This window comes from Meles meles, chromosome X (genome assembly GCF_922984935.1).
Source record: "Meles meles chromosome X, mMelMel3.1 paternal haplotype, whole genome shotgun sequence".
Lineage (NCBI taxonomy): Eukaryota > Metazoa > Chordata > Mammalia > Carnivora > Mustelidae > Meles > Meles meles.
The window spans coordinates 116,600,264-116,619,686 of NC_060087.1; the positions used below are offsets into that span (position 1 = coordinate 116,600,264).

Below are 19,423 nucleotides of genomic sequence, written 5' to 3' on the forward strand. Positions count from 1 at the left end.
TTCTTGAATATAGACATTCCTTATACCACTGCCTTAAAATTGGGTCTCTTTCTACCTTCTGTTCTTTGGAGAACACATGAACTCCTTTAACTTCAATATTGCCTATATAGCTCCCACATCTTTCACTGGTCCTGACTTCATTCCTGAATTGCAGACCCTCCACTTGGACATCCCACCAGTCCCTTAAATACAACCAGTCCAGAGCAAGCTGTACCTCCTGCTTCCCATTTTTAAAAAAGTTGTATTTATTTATTTGACAGAGAGAACACAAGTAGGCAGAGAGGCAGGCGGGGCCGGGGGAGCAGGCTCCCCACTGAGCAGAGAGCCCAATGCGGGGCTCGATTCCAGGACCGTGAAATCATGACTTGAGCCCAAGGCAGAGGTTTAACTCACTGAGCCACCCAGGCACCCCATGCCTCCCATTTTAATACTATTAGCACCCCTACATTTTCAGGTTGCACAGGTTTAAAACTTTGGTTTTTTTTTAAAGATTTTATTTATTTATTTGACAGACAGAGATCACAAGTAGTCAGAGAGGCAGGCAGAGAGAGAGGAAGAGAGGCAGACTCACTGCAGAGCAGAGAGCCTGACGCGGGGCTCAATCCCATGACCCCAAGATCATGACCTGAGCCAAAGGCAGAGGCTTAACCCACTGAGGCACCCAGGCACCCCAGGTTTAAAACTTTGATGTAGTCTTCTAATTGCCCTTTCTCAAGCCTTCCCCATCTACCTGCCCAGTCAGTTTCCACTACAGTTTAGTCCTACCTCTGCATGGGCTTCTGAACCCCACCTCCGTTCTCCCTTTTCCATTCCTACTGTATCCGGTCAGTTAAGGCCTCCTATTCTAACCCCCCCCCGACCTTTTCTTAAACCTTTCTAACCTCTTAATCAACCTCCCCTACTGCCCATCTGTCTGCATTTCATTCATCCCCCTTTCTGCTACCAAATTAACATTGGGGACGTCTTGACCAGGGAAATGAATGAGTTAAAAATGTCTGCAGCATAAGACCTCCCACAGTATGGCCTCAACTTTGCTTTCCAGCCTTTCCCCCATTTCGGGAATCAATCAGTTCAGTGTTTATCAAGCATCTCCAGTGAGCCAAGGACTGTGCTAACCACTGGGCTAAACTTACCTCCACTTTTCAGTGATCAGGTATTTACTGAACACTTACTATGTGCCCAGTACTGGAAAGTCCTCTTTCAGTTTAATCCTTGAACTGAGTCTATGAGAGACTAAGAGAATTTAATGTCATCTGCAAACATGGAGATGTCTTTGGTCCTCAGTTAAATTTAAGAGACATTCAGTGATGCTCAGATGTGTTATATTTTTTTAAAAAGATTTTATTTATTTGACAGAGAAATCACAACTAGGCAGAGAGGCAGGCAGAGAGAGAGGAGGAAGCAGTCTCCCCACTAAGCAGGGAGCCTGATCTGGGGCTCGATTCCAGAACCCTGGGATCATGACCTGAGCTGAAGGCAGACAATTAACTGACTAAGCCATCCAGGTGCCCCTTGGATATGTTTTATTGAATACCTCTTTGGATTAGATCTCATGCTAGATGCTGTCAGTAAAGAAATAAGTAATGCCTGGTTCCTACCCTCAGAGTACCTATCCATGACCTGTGGAGTAACAAACATGTAAATCAAGCACAACAGTATTTCAGGAGGGCTAAAAGAGAGAGTTGCCCAGTGGGCTGTGGGAGCTCATACACGGGGCCCCAAACTTAGCCTGAGGGTACCCCAGAAAGCTTAGTGACCTCTATACTGAGTTTTGTCAGAGGAGCAGAGGTTAGGTGAGGAAAGGGTTAAAGGACATCCTAGCAGAGGGAGCACATGGAAAGGCACATACACGTATGAAACCACGTGAAGCATTCTGAAACCTGCAGAGTTCAGAATGGCTGAAGCAAATGATATTTGGGGGAGAAGGGTGGGCTATGAGGAGAAGAAGCGGTAGGGAGTCAGGCCTCAGGGAGCATCACAGGTCAGGCTAAGGAGCCAGAACTGACAACAGTGGGGTCACTGGAGGGTTTGGAGCAGGGCTGTGCTATATACAATCAGATTTGTGCTTCAAAAAGATCCCTCTAATAGTAGTGTGGGAGAACAGTTGTTAGAGGCCAAGGCAGAAGTCAGCAAACCTTTCCCATAAGGGACCAACCAGTAAATAGTTTAGGCTATTTGCAGATTCTACAGTCTCTTTGGCAGCTACTTAACCGTGCCTTGTAGTGCAAAAGCCACCACAGACCATTAGTAAACAAATAGGCATGGCCTGTCCAATAAACCTTTACTGATGGACATGTGAATTTCCATGTGAAATGTGAATTTCACATCATTTTCATATGTCACAAAATGTTCTTTTGGCTTTTGTACAGCCATTACAAAAAATGTGTAAAACATTCCTAGTTTCAGGCCATACCAAAATGGGTGGCAGACCGGATTCCGTTGGCTGTACGTTGCTAATCTCTGGACTAGCAGATGGGAGTGTAGAGAATGTAGACAACTCTTTGGAGAAGTTCATTTCTGATGGGGAGACAAAACTAATGTGGTAGTGGAGGCAGGTATAGACAATGGCCCATTTCTCCGAAGAGATCTGGAAATGGTTTTGGAGAATAGGAAGAGACAGTGGGCCAGTTTTGTAAGAAATGAGTCATGGGGGTGAAAGGTACAGCACAGGAAATATAGTCAGTGGTATTGTAGTAGTGTCGCATGGTGAGAGATGACAGCTAGCCTTGCGGTGAACACAGCATAACATATAGACTTGTGGAATCACTATGTGGCACTCCTAAAACTGATAATGTGACACTGTATGTCCACTAGACTTCAATTAAAAGAAAGCTAGTGGGAAAAAAAAAAAGAAAGCTAGTGGACAAGGAGCCATTGGAGTTGGTGGAGGGAGATGATGGTTGGAGTAGATCCTGGAAGAGGCAAGTAGAAGGTGATGGAATGCAGAGCACAGATTGCAGTGTATGTTTCATAAGGGAAGAGGAAACATGTCTTTCACTGAGCTTGGAAGGGAGGAAAAAAGGAGGGGCCCCTACAGGATAGCTAAGTAGGTGGTAGGGTAAGGAAGGTGAGAACCATTTTCTTGAGGATCTTGATTTTCGCAGTGAAAAAGGAGACTAGGCTCAAATTCCAGGTGATTTATCAGTGTGGACATTGAATCAGCCAGGATGAAGGCAGGGCTGGGGCGGGGGGTGGATGCTGTGACCCAGATGCCCACATCCTCCGTGAATGTACAGGAGAGACGAGGAAGTCATTAGGGGACAAGGAATAGAGAGTGTTAGAACTTAAAATGAGGTCTGGAGGAATGAGGAGCTTGGAACAACAGTGGGGAAGTGAGCTGAGCGGCAACCTCTTCAGGCCACAGGATACAGGGCCGGAGTTGCAAGTAGGTATTGTGCGTGTGTAAGTGGGATGGTGACACGGCACCGCCTGAAACAGCCGCAGAGCACGTGATGATCTGAGTGAGATTCAAGTAGCTGTTAAAGGAGTCAGGGGTGGGAGGTTGGGGGAACAGGTGGTGGGTGATGGGGAGGGCACGTTTTGCATGGAGCACTGGGTGTTGTGCAAAAAGAATGAATACTGTTACGCTGAAAAAATTAATAAAAAGGGGAAAAAAAAAAAGAAAAAAAAAAAAAGATTTGAAAGTGCCTGAAGGTCAGCTTTTAAGACAAAGAGATGTAAGTGTGATAACAACATGGCCAGAATAAAAACTACATTTTGTGTTAAAAAAAAAACAAAAAAAAAAAACTCCGCTTTACAGGGCGCCTGGGTGGCTCAGTGGGTTAAAGCCTTTGCCTTCAGCTCAGGTCATGTTCCCAGGGTCCTGGGATCGAGCCCCACATCGGGCTCTCTGCTCAGCAGGGAGTCTGCTTCCTCTTCTCTCTCTGCCTGCCTCTCTGCCTAGTTGTGATTTCTCTCTGTCAAATAAATAAAAATATTTAAAAAAAAAAAAAAAAAGGAGGAGATCTTGGGGACATCAGTGCAGCAACTGGTTTGGGTTGAGAGAAGGGTACATTTCAGGGGAGCCAAAACTCATGGGGATTGGCCCACTTGGTAGAGTTATTACCCGATCAGGATTCCTCCCAGAGCTGTGATATAAAGAGGTGGCTGGGCTGGGGGGGGGGGGGCGGGTAGCTGCTAGGTCGCTGGGGCCTGTGGACAGAGGTAGAGTCTGGCTCTTGAAAATATTTGCTTACTGGTCAGGCAAGCAATCTCTGACTTCAGGTTTTGTTTTGTTTTGTTTTTAATTCCAAACACTAAGAGACTGAAAAATGATTTTGTGCTGAGGCAAAACAGCCTGAGAGTAGGTGGTTAGGCCTGAAGAAACAAGTAAACGAATTTGGTGGGTCTTCTGGGGTGATCAAGCTAGGCCTGGGGAGGGGGCAGTGAGGAGACTGGGAAGGATCCTCACCTGGGTTTCTTAAAGGAGAGCCCTGTGTGCACAGGGCAGTGTGGTTAGGCTGGAGCCAGGGTGTAGGGGACAGGCAGCCATGAGATTTCTTGGGAAAATGCAGATAGTCCCAGGTACTAACAGGAGAAAATGGGCTTCGCAATCCCTGGGACAGTTCCTGACCTGCTAGGGACAGAATTTGGAGTTGAACAACCTGTTCTAGGTCTTTTTTCTTAAGCTCACTATCCTCACAGAACTTAAAGAGATTAAAATGAAGAACCGGTTAACAGGAGGGAATCCAGAATGGGGTAGCTTGGAGTTGCCTGGATGTTATTTGTCTTAGCAAGGGGGTGATATAGCATTTAAGAATCAGGACTTCTAGGCAGAATGATAGGAATTGGATTGATAGTACCATTGATAGTATGCAAAATTTGAGAAGGAATTCATGTTTGTAAGGGGTATCGAGCTCACTTCAAAGCAGTTCTAGTTTTTGAGCTTGGTAGGTCCTTCAACAGGATGTGATCAGTATCCCACCACTAGAGGCCTGAAGGGAGAGTGACAGGTCAGGGCTGGGGATTTGTAGTGCATTCATGTAGAGGTAGAAATGAAAGTCCAGAGAGAACAAAAAGCCCACACAGACTAAGGTGTGATTTGATAAGTATGGAGAAAATAGGAAGCCACTGTTCTCCAAAAGGTGAGAACTGTGAATCTTTCAGTGTGGGCGTGAGGCGTGGAGAGGCTGAGAGTAGAGAAAATACACTTGGAGGAAGAGAAATGAGAGATGATGTCAAAGGTGACTTCCCAGCTGGGGAAATCTGCATTGTAACAGCAGGAAAAAAGGAGCAAGGAGAGAAAGAGAAATGCACCACACCTCAAAAGATTTCCTCTTTGGGAAGGAGAGGAGTGGTTTGAAGCTTGGGTAAGTTTGAGCACACACTGAATCTTCTTTGCGAGATGGACAAGTGTCTCCGTACAGGTTCCTGATGTGAGAAGATGACTCGCATCTCGGGTGGTTTACATATAAGGAAAACCGAACGTACAGACACACTCATATTCCTTGCCTTTGAGTCAATTCTTTTATGAACTACTACAGTGTTCGTTTTTTCCCAGTGAGGACAGAACAAGGAGAATCCGATTTAAATGACAGAGATGGAGTTCTAGGCGTCCCCCAAGGGGACAACTTCTTATCCAGTTAAGAGACACTGGGGGACAATATTGAGATGGGTTATGAAAGCTCGAGTCCCCTGAGAGCTCTAAGAATAGGACCAAAGTAGACCTAGCTCGATCCGCCTCTGCTTGATTAAACCGAGCTGAGGTTTATTTTCCAGAAAGCCGTGGGCTGGATGCGACAGCCTTTCGTTCCCTGGAAGCCCCCGAGTGTGCGTATCCGAGGTTGGGGGGAGAAGGTGCGGTGGAGGCCCGAAGGGCAAAGGGATGGGGCCGTACCAGCCGGGAGTGTCGCGTCCCCTTTAAGAGCGGCGGCGGTGGCGGCGGAGCGCGCTCCGACGGCTTCCCTCGGGCCCCGCCCCTTTCCCGTGAGCCCTCGGGGAGTGGTCCGACCGCGGGCGGCTGCGGGTGAGGAGCGGGGCGGGGGGTGGGGGGAGTCATGGCTCGGCGCGGCTGGCTGCGGGCGCCCCTCAGCCGCGGCTGTGGTGGCGACGGCGGCGGCCGCGGCCGCGGGGCCCGCCGGCTCATGCGGCCGCTCTGGTTGCTCCTCGCAGTGGGCGTCTTTGGCTGGGCCGGGGCTTTGGACGGCGCCGGCGGAGCGGCGAGAGCCATGGATGAGGAGATCGTGTCCGAGAAGCAAGCCGAAGAGAGCCACCGGCAGGACAGCGCCAACCTGCTCATCTTCATCCTGCTGCTCACCCTCACCATTCTCACGATATGGCTCTTCAAGCACCGCCGGGCCCGCTTCCTGCATGAAACCGGCCTGGCTATGATTTATGGCAAGTGCCTCAACCCATGTCCGCCCCCTGGCGCTCCCCCTTTCTCTGCCCGCCGGCTGCTTCGCCTCCTGTCCTGGCCCTCCTCGGCCTGTGTTCAGCTCCCCTTCTGATTCCTTTCATTTTCTGACTCGCTTTCCCTCCCACCCCCGTTTCTCAGCCTCGTCCCCCCTTTTTCTGCTATGCCCCCCGTTTCTCTGCCTCGCCCCCCGTATTCTCTGCTTCTCACCCCCTTTCCTTTGCGGGTCCACACCTTTTTTCCCTCCGACCCCACCCCCTTTTTCTTCCGCGCACCACCCTCCGCCCCCCTCCCCCGCCTCTGCCTACGGAGCTTGGGACCCGGGACTAAGGATGGGAAGGGAGTGGGTGCGGTGTCTCAGATTGGACTGGGGACTGGGGGAGGGGAAGACAGCGTAGCGATCTATTTCTCCGGGGTGTCAGTTTGTTTAAGGTCCACTGAAGCTGCAGTAGTATCTCTACCACTCAGGATCTGGCGTCCTTTTGGAGCCGGGGTCCACCTATACCCATCACCCAGCTCTTGCTACGCCCTGTCCTTTCGAGGTTGAGAATGGAAACGTTACCTCCCTTGTTGCCCAACTGAAAACCCGAATGCCGAAAAAGCTACCAGGAAGGCTTAGGGTATTTTTAATGACATCCTGATTTATTGTACTATGCTCGTAATATCTGATTAGGATACGTGCGGTCTACCGTCCTAATCCAGGCATACCGAGGTGAGGACAGGAAGGAGTTAAAGATCTCCCAGCAGTGTGTTGTACTATATAGCGATCAGGACAGTTCAGCCAAACAGTGTTTAGGAACACCACGCATATGCGGTATGGGTGACTTGCTGGTGCCATAAGGTTATTGACGGATCATTCAGTAAATGGTTTCAGTTCTGGTGTCTTAGTGTGCTTTCTTTTTGAGGTTTCTTATTTATGTATTTTTATATTTTGGTCTTAAGGCAAGAAGGGCAAATCAAACCATGGGCTCACAGGCATCTTGGCCTGCTGGGAGGCCTCGTGAGTGGTGAAGATGCATATTGCTGACTGTCTTAATGTGACCATGAGGGTAGATGGCTGAAGAGATGAGGATGGACAGACAGTCCTTTCAGTGAAGTCCATGAGTGAAGATTCTCTTCATATGAACAGGCTTAAACTGATGAGCTTGCTGAGCTTTGTTTCCCAGACTTGCAAATAGGTAGAAGCAGCCTTGGCACAAAAGAGACATTTCTCCACGACCCCCCTCCCCAGCCCTTCCCAGTAAATACAGACTTCTGAAACGTGCATATGTGCATCTCAGGACTGGCAAAACAAGGTAGTTGTGTGCATCAGGAAAATACATGAACTCAGGCTTATTTTTCATCTGTAAGGTAATACGATTCTAAGCCTGTGTGCAAATATCTCTGCTCCATAGGATTCTTAGTTTCTAGACATATTGGGCAGTTTTCATACTTCGTATTTTTTTGCATTTTACTTGCAGTGCACCTTAAGCTACACCTCTCTCTATATATAATTTCTCTGTATAACAATCTGTATTTGCTATACTGAATGAACATTTGCTAGTTAGCCAACTATGTATTAAGCACAAAAAATACAAAGAAATAGAAGAGCCCCTCCTTCAAGGCGCTTAGCTTCCTTGGGTAGACAGGTCACATAAAGAAAATAATGGCGTCTTGGAACACCTGGGTGGCTCAGTCGGTTAATACACTGCCTTCGGCTCTGGTCATGGTCCTGGGGTCCTAGGATCGAGTCCCGCGTCGGGCTCCTTGCTTGGCGGGGAGCCTGCTTCTCTCTCTGCCTCTCCCTGCCACTCTGCCTGCTTGTGTGTCCTGTCTCTCTCTCTCTGACAAATAAATAAACGAATAAAATCTTCAAAAAAAAAAGAAAGGAAAGAAAAGAATGGCATCTTAAATTCAGTTAAATGCCAAATGAGTATTATGGTGTTAAAATAAGGAGCTGATCATAGAAGCCTCTTTGCTCCATATGGGGAGAGTATGATGTAGTGGTTAAAGGTGCAGGGCTTTAGACCAGAGGTCCGCAATTTTTTTGTGTCAAGGGCCAGAGTGTAAATATTGTTGACTTTGTGGGTCACATAGGTCTCTGTTGCATTTTCTTCTTTTTTTCCTTTTAAGAAAGCTAAAGAACATTAAAACTGTTCTTAGCTCTTGGGCCACACAAAAACAAAACCTCACTGTGGTTTGCCAACTCCTGCTTTAGAGTCAGACCAGGGTTCCTGTCCCACTGTGCTAATTGTTCTATGTGATCTTAGGCAAGTCCCTTACCCTCTTACACTGTCACCTGTAAATTGGGGGAAATGACAGGAGGGTTGTTGTGAGGAAGAAATGTTTTTAGCTTAGTACCTGACCCTTAAGTAAATGTTCAATAAATGATAGCTTTGATACTATTATTAATGCTGCTATACTGCATTTTCTCAGGTCAGGCTCAAAACCTTTCTTTTAATTTGTTAGTCTTTTAAGTTAAGAGGCAAACACAGTATTTTTTTAGTATCAAATACAGACTTAGAATTGCCCTGAAAATATTTGCTCCTTGGTAGTTGATGTCATTAACTTCCTCTAACTATTGAGCTAAATAGAAAAGTGGGATTACTGACTGCATTTCCTGACATTTCTGGTAGTAAAAGGTAATGGAGTAGCTTAGTGTTAGTATTTTATGAAGGAAAAACAAGGGTGTCTCTTGTGGAATATCAAGTGGAAGGGTGTTATCTGGGAGTCAGATCTGGGCTTGATTTGCCACGACTTGGCATTCTTTAGCCTGTTCCACTTTCTCAGTATGGCATTGGGGGCTGTGGATAAACAGCCTCCTGACTAACTCCCAAGTCCAGTTTGAGAATAGATGGGATTGGGTCAAAGTATTTTCAGTGCCATAGAAACCGATATTTTCTAATCCTAATTACTGTCTGCCATTTACCTTTTCTTTGACTCTTAGACCATCATAGCTGTTAATATATTAACTTAAGACCTGTATTTTTCTGCTTGACTTTTGGATGAAAAGGCTCCTTACTCTGCGACTATCCAGCCCTCCACGATTCAGCCCACCAATGATTTTATTTCTGTGATGTCGGTTTAGCTACCTAAATCCTGGAAGAACGCTATTTAAAACAAGCCTCTCCTTTATCTTTTTGAGAATCAAGAGTAAAAAAAGAAAAGATTAAGTTGTGATCAGTTTCTAGATTGTAATATAGCCTAATTGCTCCAGTTACAAACACAGTGTGAAAGCACCCAAGGGTTCTGTTCACTGGGCTTGCTTGCTTGCTTAAGAAGCTTAAAGTGAGTCACCGTTAGTAAAAACTGTCAGGGTAGTTAATTGAGTCTGAAAAGTGATCACTCACTGTAGTGTGTTTACAGATGCTATAGGAAGCAAGAGACAGGAAGGAAATATTTTGCCTGAAACTTTCAGCATCCAGAGTCCTATGCTTAACTGACATGATTCATCAATAAATATTATTGCCTTTGACATATGAGATATGATGGGAAATACAGATATGAGTCATCATCCCTGCCCACAAAGCTCTTAGGATCTAGTGCCTTAATAGATAGTGTTCATTGAGCATTCTAATGTGTTCATTGAAACCCCCTAACAACCTTGTGAGATGGGTACTATTATCTCTCCCATTTTACATATAAGAAAATTGGGGCAGAGAGAGGTTAAATGACCTGCCTGAAGTCACATAGTTTGTAAGTATTGAGCCAGGATTCAGACCCAGTCAGTCTGGCTCAGAAGCCCCATTCTCTTATCCCCTAACCTTATTGCCTTATATTGAAGTGATAAAACTTAAGTATAAAGATAAAACAGTATTATCATCACTACATATAAGGAAACCGAGGTTTAAGGAGGGTTTATCGACCCTTAGATCACAGACTAGAACTTGATGGAGCCAAAATTCATACATCTGACTTTCAGACTTGTGCTTTTCCTCCTACATCTTGCTGTACTAAATTTCATAAGATCATATATGTAGAGAAATAATACTTAGGTTGTAGGAGTTTTGGAGGTAGATTGTGAGGGAAGGCTGTGAGGGAGTAGAAACCTTAACCACTGGAGCAGTTCATTGTGACGTGAGAAGTTTAGAAAATTAGAGACTGTGGACTCCAAGAAACAAACTGAGGGTTTTAGAGGGAAGGGGGTGGGGGGATGGGTGAGCCTGGTGGTGGGTATTAAGGAGGGCATGGATTGCATGGAGCACATAAACAATGAATCTTGGAACACTGCATCAAAAACTAATGATGTATTTTATGGTGTCTAACATAACACAATAAAAATTTTTAAAATAAATAAGAAAATTAGAGAGGCTTGGGGTGCCTTGGGGGAGCTCAGTCAGTAAGCGTCCAACTCTTGATCTCACTTCAGGTCCAGATCTCAGAATCATGAGTTCAAGCCCTGTGTTGGGCTCTATGCCAGCATGGGACCTACTTTAAAAAAAATAAAGGAACTTTAGAGAAGCTTTGGAGATAGAAAAACCAGATTCGGTGCTGGTTTTATCACTTAATGCCAAATACTGTTGGCTAAGTCATTTATCCCCATTTTAGAGATAAGGAAACAATGACTGAGAGATTTACAATAATATCTACTGCATAAGGTTATGAGGGTCAGATAATACATGCAGAAAGAATTAAGATGGGGATTGATTAGTTCAAGAGGCTAAGTGAGAGAATTCCCTTTGAAAAGAGGTTGATCTTTCCCCAGAGTGGGGCTAAAGAGAAATGAGCTGGTGTTGACATGGAGAGGCTTGGAATTGAGGCAGCTTACATCAGATGGCCTGTGGCTTCTCCAAAAGGAGATAGTGAGATTGAAGATTTGAGAAGGAGGATAAAGGTTGGAGGAGCTGCTGTAGAGAATGTGCTAGGAGACAAAAAGTTGAATAAACACATGTAAAACTAACCAGAGGTCAGCAAAGGCCTTGCCTTTTTTGGTTGTCTTGAAGTCGAATTAGCTTTTTTTTTTTTTAAGATTTTATTTATTCATTTGACAGACAGAGATCACAAGTCGGCGTAGAGGCAGGCAGAGAGAGAGGAGGAAGCAGGCTCCCTGCTGAGCAGAGAGCCCGATGGGGGGCTTGATCCCAGGACCCCGGGATCATGACCTGAGCCGAAGGCAGAGGCTTTAACCCACTGAGCCACCCAGGTGCCCCCGAATTAGCTTTTAAAACAAAATCTAACAGCATTCTTCAAGAAGTAGACAAATGTTATATAATAAATACACGCACATACATATGTGTATATAAATCTCTGTGCATATACAGACACATGTTAATCTATAGAAATTTTATCAATTTTGACCACATTTGATATCCTAGCAATATTCCTTCTATATTTTGACTATCAGAGGCTTTTAGTGTCATAGCCTGGGAGAATGGGCTGAGATCCCTTAGAAAACCAATTTCCATTGACCGTGAGCCCCATACAGTGTTGGGACCCTGGGTAATACACTGAGTTCTTTATCCCTGGGAGGGGGTCCAGCACATGAGGGTCAGGAATGTGTAGGAGAGGTGGGACCTTTCTGTTTTGTGAAGGCTATCTCTTTGAGATGGTATTCTTTGTTGCCTGTTAGTGGTAATTTTACATTTCGTGATATCAGTATTTTTTTGTGCCTCTCTCTGTGTAGGAGGCTGGAAGTTTCCGCCTTATCCCCGTAACAAAGCACTCTATTTGTGTACTTCTCTTCACTGAGAATTGCTTTAACTCTCTGATTACAATTTGACCTTTCACAGAACCCAAATTAACTTGAACTATCAACTTTATTCAGAGAAATTCCAATTTTTCGGATGTCTGATGCTGTAATAAAAGCATCTCAGTTTTTTCCAACCTAAGTAATTATGCTCCTTGCTGAAATTTTAACTGCCAAAGTGTGTGTTTCAAATTTGTCCAAGCGCTGAGCCCTCCTCAGGGCACGCAGTGACATTTCAGCTTTGAATCGGAGGGCAAAACTGGTGGATACCATTCCTTCCACAGTCGGCCTTAAGGACGTGGACAGAATTTGTGCCACTGTTATCATTATTTGTAGTAGCTTAGCTATGATATTGGCACAGAAATATAAGGGGGGGTATGACTTTTACTGAGCCTCTTGATTAGGAGGCCTTACAGGATAGTGGAGAAAAGAGCTCTTTCTGTTATCATGTAGGCAGGGTGACTATGGATCTATAGCCTTTGCTCACCGAGGTTGTGCTTATCAAACCCAACTCATACCCAACCATCCCTTTCTTATTTTGTATTCTAGAGGTTAGCTACCCTCACAGTGTATCTTTCATTTTTTTAAAAAATTTTTAAATAACTGTTTACTTCTTCACTAATTTCTTCCACCTCCCACACCCCTCCTCTGGCAACCACCAGTCTGTTCTCTGTATCTATGAGCTTGGTGTTTTGTTTTGTTTTAGATTCCACATATAAGAGGGATCATAAGGTATTTGTCTTTCTCTATATGACTTATTTCACTTAGCCTAATGCCTTCAAGGTCCAGCCATATTATTGCAAATGGCAAGATTTCATTTTTTAGAACTGAATAATATTCCGTTATGTATATACACCACATTTTCTTCATTCATCCATGGATGGACACCTAGGTTGTTTGTATGTCTTGGCTATTATAGATGATGTGGCAGTGAAATTTGTGGGTACATATATCTTTTTGAGTTAGCGTTTTTGTTTACTTCAGGTAAATACTCAAAAATGGAATTGCTAGACCATATATGGTAGGTTTTTAACAATTTTTTTGAGGAACCTCCATGCTGTTTTTCATAATGGCTGCAACAGTTTGCATTCCCACCAATAGTGCACAAGGGTTCTCTTCTCCACAGCCTCACCAACACTTGTTATTTCTTGTCTTTTTGATCTTAGCCATTCTGACAGGTGTGAGGTGATCTCATCATGGTTTTAATTTGTATTTCCCTGGTGCTTAATGATGTTCAGCATCTTTTCATGTACCTACTGGCCATCTTATGTCTTCTTTTTCAAAACTTTTAAAAAAGACTTTATTTATTTATTTGACAGAGAGAGATCACTAGTAGACAGAAAGAAAGAGGGAAGCAGGCTCCTTGCTGAGCAGAGAGCCCAGTGCGGGTCTCGATCCCAGGACCCTGAGATGATGACCTGAGCCAAAGGCAGAGGCTTAACTCACTGAACCACTCAGGCGCCCTCTATGTCTTCTTTGGAAAAATGTCTGTTCAGGTCTTCTGGCCATTTTTTATGGAAAAATGTTCAGATCTTCCGGCCGTTTTATATCGGATTCTTTTTTTTTTTTTGCTATTGACTTATGTGTATTTTGGATATTTTTTGTCCTTATCATATATATATATATATATGGGGATATTAGTCCCTTAACAGATTTTCAACTTGCAAATATTTTCCTTTCATTTATTTTCCTTTTTCTTTCTTTTTTCTTTTTTTTATTTTTTAAAAGATTTTATTTATTTATTTGACAGAGAGAGAGAGATCACAGGTAGGCAGAGAGGAAGGGGGAAGCAGGCTCCCCGCTGAGCAGAGAGCCCGATGTGGGGCTCGATCCCAGGACCCTGAGACCATGACCTGAGCCAAAGGCAGAGGCTTAACCCACTGAGCCACCCAGGTGCCCCTTTCATTTATTTTCAATCTGGCACTTTATTAAAAACTTTCTAAAAATTTGAGGTCATCGTACTGTTTAGCAGTTACTCGTTGCTGCTCACTTAAAAAATGTGTGACTGGGGGCGCCTGGGTGGCTCAGTGGGTTAAAGCCTCTGCCTTTGGCTCAGGTCATGATCCCAGAGTCCTGGGATCGAGCCCCACGTCAGGCTCTCTGCTCAGCAGGGAGCCTGCTTCCCTTCCTCTCTCTCTGCCTGCCTCTCTGCCTACTTGTGATCTCTGTCTGTCAAATAAATAAATAAATCTAAAAAAAAAAAAAAAAAGAATAAAAAATGTGTGACTGTAAGTTGCCTGAAAGAATCCCTCATCTCTGCACCCTCCCCACTTGCCACATTTGTCCCCCTCCCACATTTATCACTTCCCATTCTGGCCTGGCTTCTGCCCCCACTGCTCCACTGGAACGGCCCTTACCAAGCTCACCTGTGAGCTCCTCGTTCCCAAACCCAATGGACCATTCTTAACACCTGTCTTCCTTGACTTAGCTGTAGCATTAGCTAGTTTTCATTACTTCCTCCTCTTCCTGTTCCTGTTCCTCCTTCCACTCCTTCATCAGCTCCTCCTCCTCTACCAGCTCCTTCACAGCTGTTAAATGTTGGGATAAAATTCTGGGCATATATCCATAGTCCTCTTCCCATTTTATTTGCTCCCCAGGTAATCTCAAAGGCACCTGACTTCAGCCGTCTCCACTTGAGACCCCCTACTTCCTTGAGCTCCAGATCCCACACACTCAACTGTGCATGTTGTCACAGGTACATCAAACTCAACAGGTCTGAAACAGAACTGTATGTTTTCCCCTGTGAACCTGTTCCCTTTCTCACCGAATAGCCCTGCTACCTATCTGGTTGCTCAGGCCAGCTTACATACATAGTTGCTAAGTCATTTTGGCTCCTCTTAGTCTTTCTCCCAGTCTCCCTTCCTCCTGGTCTACTCAGTCACTGATTCTTGTAAAAAATAATTACCTTCTAAAAATCTGTCTCCATCCCTTTCTCTGTCCTCTTAGATGAAGCCCTAAGCTTAGTCCCCGAAAGACTGCAATGGCCTTCTATCTGGCCCTTTCAAACCACTGTGGTCTAAAGCAACCAGTCTTTCTAAAATAGAAATCTGATGTCAAGCCCCTGTTTATTTATAACCCTTCTATGACTTCCTTTTGCTTTCGAGATAAAGTCTAAACTCCCTTCCCCAGCTTGCAAGGCCTTTTATGACTCAGCTCCTGCGGATCTTTCACATTCAACTCTGTCACTTTATAACCCAGCCATACTGAACTACGTGTGATTCCCTGAACGGGCTGTTCTGTCTTCCATGACTGGGTGTGTCCTACTGGACCTCCTCCATGGAAAACCTCTTCTTTTACTCTGTCTCCTTGCTTAGGTGAAACCTCTAGAAAGACTTTCCCACCATCCCACTTCCCCCCCATCCCACTTCCCCCTCTCACTTCCCCTGGTTTGGTTAGGTACCTCTTTTTTCTGTTTTTTTAACACCTCGTGTGTGTGTTTGTGTGTGTGTACACACCGTACTGTAATTGTTTATTCAGTCTGTTTTCACTAACTAGGCTGAGAGCTCCTTGAAGGAAGGACTTGTCTTCATCTCTGAACCCTGGGGGCCTACTCAGCATAGTACTCTAATCACATATATTAAGAGAGTGGCTGGCGGGTTAGTGTGAAAGGAAACAGGAAGGTCAGGTGTAACTGATAGAGGTATGCTGTACATTTTGGAGTTAAGGGAAGTTCCAGAAGTTTGAGTTCAGTTTGCAGTTGAAATATAGCTCTACCATGGAATATTATTTGACCACGAAGAGGAGTGATGTCTAATACATGCTACAACAGGGATGTACACATGTGTGCAGTCCTTCCTTTGGGTGTAGAATTCATAAATCCTGTACAAAACAGGATGCCGAGTGAACAAAAGCCAAACATGAAAATTCATATTGTAGGATTCTGTTTATATGAGATATCCAGAATAGGCAAACCTATATATAGAGAAAACAGATCAGTGGTTGCCAGGGGCTGGAGTTTGAGGGGGCGGGGAAGAAAGTGGCTGCTAATAGATATGGGGTTTCTTTTTGGAGCAATGAAAATGTTTTAGAATTAGATAGTGGTGATCAATATATGACTTTTTGACTATACTAAAAGCTACTGAATTGTGTGGTTTAAAGGGTAAACTTCATGGTGTGTGAATTGCATCTCAATAAAGCCATTATCAGTTTGATCAATATAGGTGTTAGTATCTAGAACATGGTGCACATCTGAATATCAGTACGATGATCCAAGTATAATTCTAGCCATACGTTGATGTCATAGTGCTGGACTGAGGAGTTCTTTTCCATGTTTTGATTTTGAAGCACATATTTTTATTTATATTATTTTTTAATATTTTTAACTTTTTTTAAGATTCTACTTATTTATTTGCCAGACAGAGAGAAAGAGAGCACAAGCAGGGAGAGGGAGAAGCAGGCTCCTCGCTGAGCAAGGAGCACAGTGCGGAACGTGGGGATCATGACCTGAGCCAAAGGCAGACACTCAACCAACTAAGCCACCCAGGTGTCCCAAAGCACATATTTTTCAATTAAAATCTGAGCTTTTAGTGGTAGAAGAGCTCAGTTGCTCTTCAAATGCTATTGACATTCCAGTCTGTTAAACGTGTATTATTTGGCTAGCCAGATGCTGTAAGAATAATTTGGGAAGTGTCGTGTGTTTAACAGTCTTATGACCTGATGGATGGAGGTGGAGGTGGTAAACACATTTCTAACAGGATTACGCTGTCAGGTTGGGATACCTTGGAGCATATTCTGTGCGCAGATAATTTGAAGGTATTTTTTTATTTTGTTACATTCCTAATTACCTACTTATATCTTGATCTAGAGATGCAGTGATATATGCTTGTGCCCTAGGGAATGTTTTTTCCTCTCGTCCCACTGGATTATGTGAATATTAGACTCTTAGATTTGCAAATTTAATACTACTTTAAAATGTAACTGCATTCGGTCTAGAAATTGGTTCTGAACCACAGAGGACTATCATAAGAGTTTTTCTGTTAACAATCCAAAGGTATGTGTGGGGTATAAAAGAAATAGTCTTTGTCCAGAAGAAGAGCTTATATGGTTCTTTTATTATTTCCAGGTCTTTTGGTGGGCCTTGTGCTTCGATACGGCATTCATGTTCCAAGTGACGTAAATAATGTGACCCTAAGCTGTGAAGTGCAGTCAAGCCCAACTACCTTATTGGTAAATGTTAGTGGAAAATTTTACGAATATACACTTAAAGGAGAAATTAGTTCACATGAACTCAATAACGTTCAAGATAATGAAATGCTTAGAAAGGTAAGTTCTTCATTAAAGGGCATGTTTGGATTTTTTTAAGTGTGTAACTAGTAGCAAAGTGGTTCAGGAAGCAAATAGTGAATTTTTAATGATGTTGAAAATCAGTCTCTTAAAATGGAGAGAAATCTCAATTTGTGTGTAATATAATACAAAGGAAATGGACATCTGTACACTTCATTTTCTGATTGAGGCTAATAAGTACTATAGTCCTTTTTGTTTCATTCTGTGATGTTTGTAATTGTAATAAATGGTGACTAGTATTGACTTAAGCAGAATTTATAAGCATTTCTTTCAATTAGCAGATGGTCCTTAGAATTTTATGGTACTTCAGCACATTGAGTTTATTTGATAATACCTAAAATATTCCATTAATATTTCTTTGAATATTATTTCTTCCTTGTTTTGACTGTGTTCTATATGGAGGACAATTTAATCTTTCTTTGATTCATAATCTGGCACAACTTCAGGGGCCTCATGCTGAGAACCAGTTACTGTACCATGCTGTGCATAAAGCTTTACGGAGGAGGCTGTGCCGCAGTCTCACTGGCACCCTGACATTCCTGGAGCTGCTTCCTCCTGTCCTTGCCATAGTTCCCCATGAAGCTCCTCAGGGCCTCTTTGCTCGTGTCTCCTGTTTGCCGCCCACCCTCGGCCAGGCGCCTCCACTTCTGTCTTCTGCATGGGCAGAACTTGGCTTCCAGAGCTACTTGGTTGTGGTTCTGACCATCCTTAATGCTTTTTACAGTTTCGTACAAGCTTAGTTTGCTTTGCGGGGAGAGTTCTTTCCACCTGTGGAAAATTCCAGTTCCTTAAAAGTTCTGGTAAATGAAGTTTTAGCATGGGTATGTGTGTAGTTGCTTTGTGTTCATGTCAGATCCTGCTGCAGCCTTATGAACAGAAAGGGTCATCTATATTATTATAAGAAGTAGATATTAAAAGAAATGGGCCATCAGGACTAGAAATCTTAGTCACACAGAAAGTTCTTGCCATAATATTATGCTGTATACCCTTAGAGGCGTTACTGTGTAAGAAGGCTGTTTCTTCTTGCCAGCAATAATGGTATGCCTCCAAATTTTGTTACCTAGTTTGGGTGTCTCCTGAATTTAAAGCAAAGAAATGTTCATGATTTCCGCATTTTTTAAAGATTTTATTTATTTATTTGACAGATAGAGATGACAAGCAGGCAGAGAGGCAGGCGGGACGGAGGCGGGTGGGGGGGGGGGGGAAGCAGGCTCCCTGCTGAGCAGAGAACCCGATGCGGGTCTCGATCCCAGGACCCCGGGATCATGACCCAAGCCGAAAGCAGAGGCTTTAACCCACTGAGCCACCCAGGCGCCCCTGATTTCCCCATTTTTAAGATTTTTTAGTGTCCTAGTATTTTACTACCCTTCCCACTGATATGACTTAACTGATTGCTCCAACACTGTCTCCTTGTCGTTTGGTTGAGAAATAGAACAGCTATCCTATATGAAGTACTTTTCAGTGACCACAGTAATATTCTTGCCTTTCATCAGTTTAACATTCAATCTTTTTTTTTCATAATTTGATAATGTAATACAAGGTCTTCTAAGGGAATTCATCTAAAAGAACTCTTTATTTTAACAGGTTACCTTTGATCCAGAAGTATTTTTCAACATATTACTTCCTCCTATCATATTTTATGCAGGATATAGTCTGAAAAGAGTAAGTGCTTGTATATTTCATATACTTTGAACAACTTTAAACTCCATGGACTTTATCATGTCTGACACTTCAGAAACAGGCAGTTCTTTCCAGCTGTCCCTCCCTTCTCCTCTCCTTGCTGAAATTTATTCCTGTACAAAAATTCTTTCTCTTATTTCCTTTAATGAATAATGCATTGAATATTAGCAAAGCATACTAGAATAGAAAGCCTTTTCTTTTTCAAATAATCAGTTAAGTATTCTAACACACTGTAACTTTTTCTTTTTTTTTTTTGTTAGAGACATTTCTTTCGAAACCTTGGGTCGATCCTAGCATATGCTTTTCTTGGAACTGCAATTTCTTGTTTTGTAATTGGGTAAGTACTTGAAAGTTAAAACACTTTTTATCCTTCAAATTATACTTTTTAAATAATGCAAATTTGATTTATGTAGTATTGTATTCCTGAGTGTGCCTGAGGACCT

At 43.6% G+C, this 19,423-nt stretch overlaps 1 protein-coding gene across 4 annotated transcripts in view; it reads left to right on the forward strand.

Annotated features, from left to right (window-relative positions):
* Nucleotides 1-5,919: 5,919 nt before the first annotated feature.
* The window catches only part of SLC9A6 (solute carrier family 9 member A6), a 53,250-nt gene continuing 39,746 nt past the window's right edge, over nt 5,920-19,423 (forward strand). For 3 of the 4 annotated variants that reach the window (XM_045994975.1, XM_045994972.1, XM_045994974.1), the window contains exons 1-4: nt 5,997-6,336; nt 17,080-17,279; nt 18,885-18,962; nt 19,241-19,317. In XM_045994975.1, coding sequence (XP_045850931.1) covers nt 5,997-6,336; nt 17,080-17,279; nt 18,885-18,962; nt 19,241-19,317 — 695 coding nt within the window. Of the gene's footprint in view, nt 5,966-5,996; nt 6,337-17,079; nt 17,280-18,884; nt 18,963-19,240; nt 19,318-19,423 lie in introns of those variants that run through there. The other variant, XM_045994973.1, reaches the window with a different exon arrangement.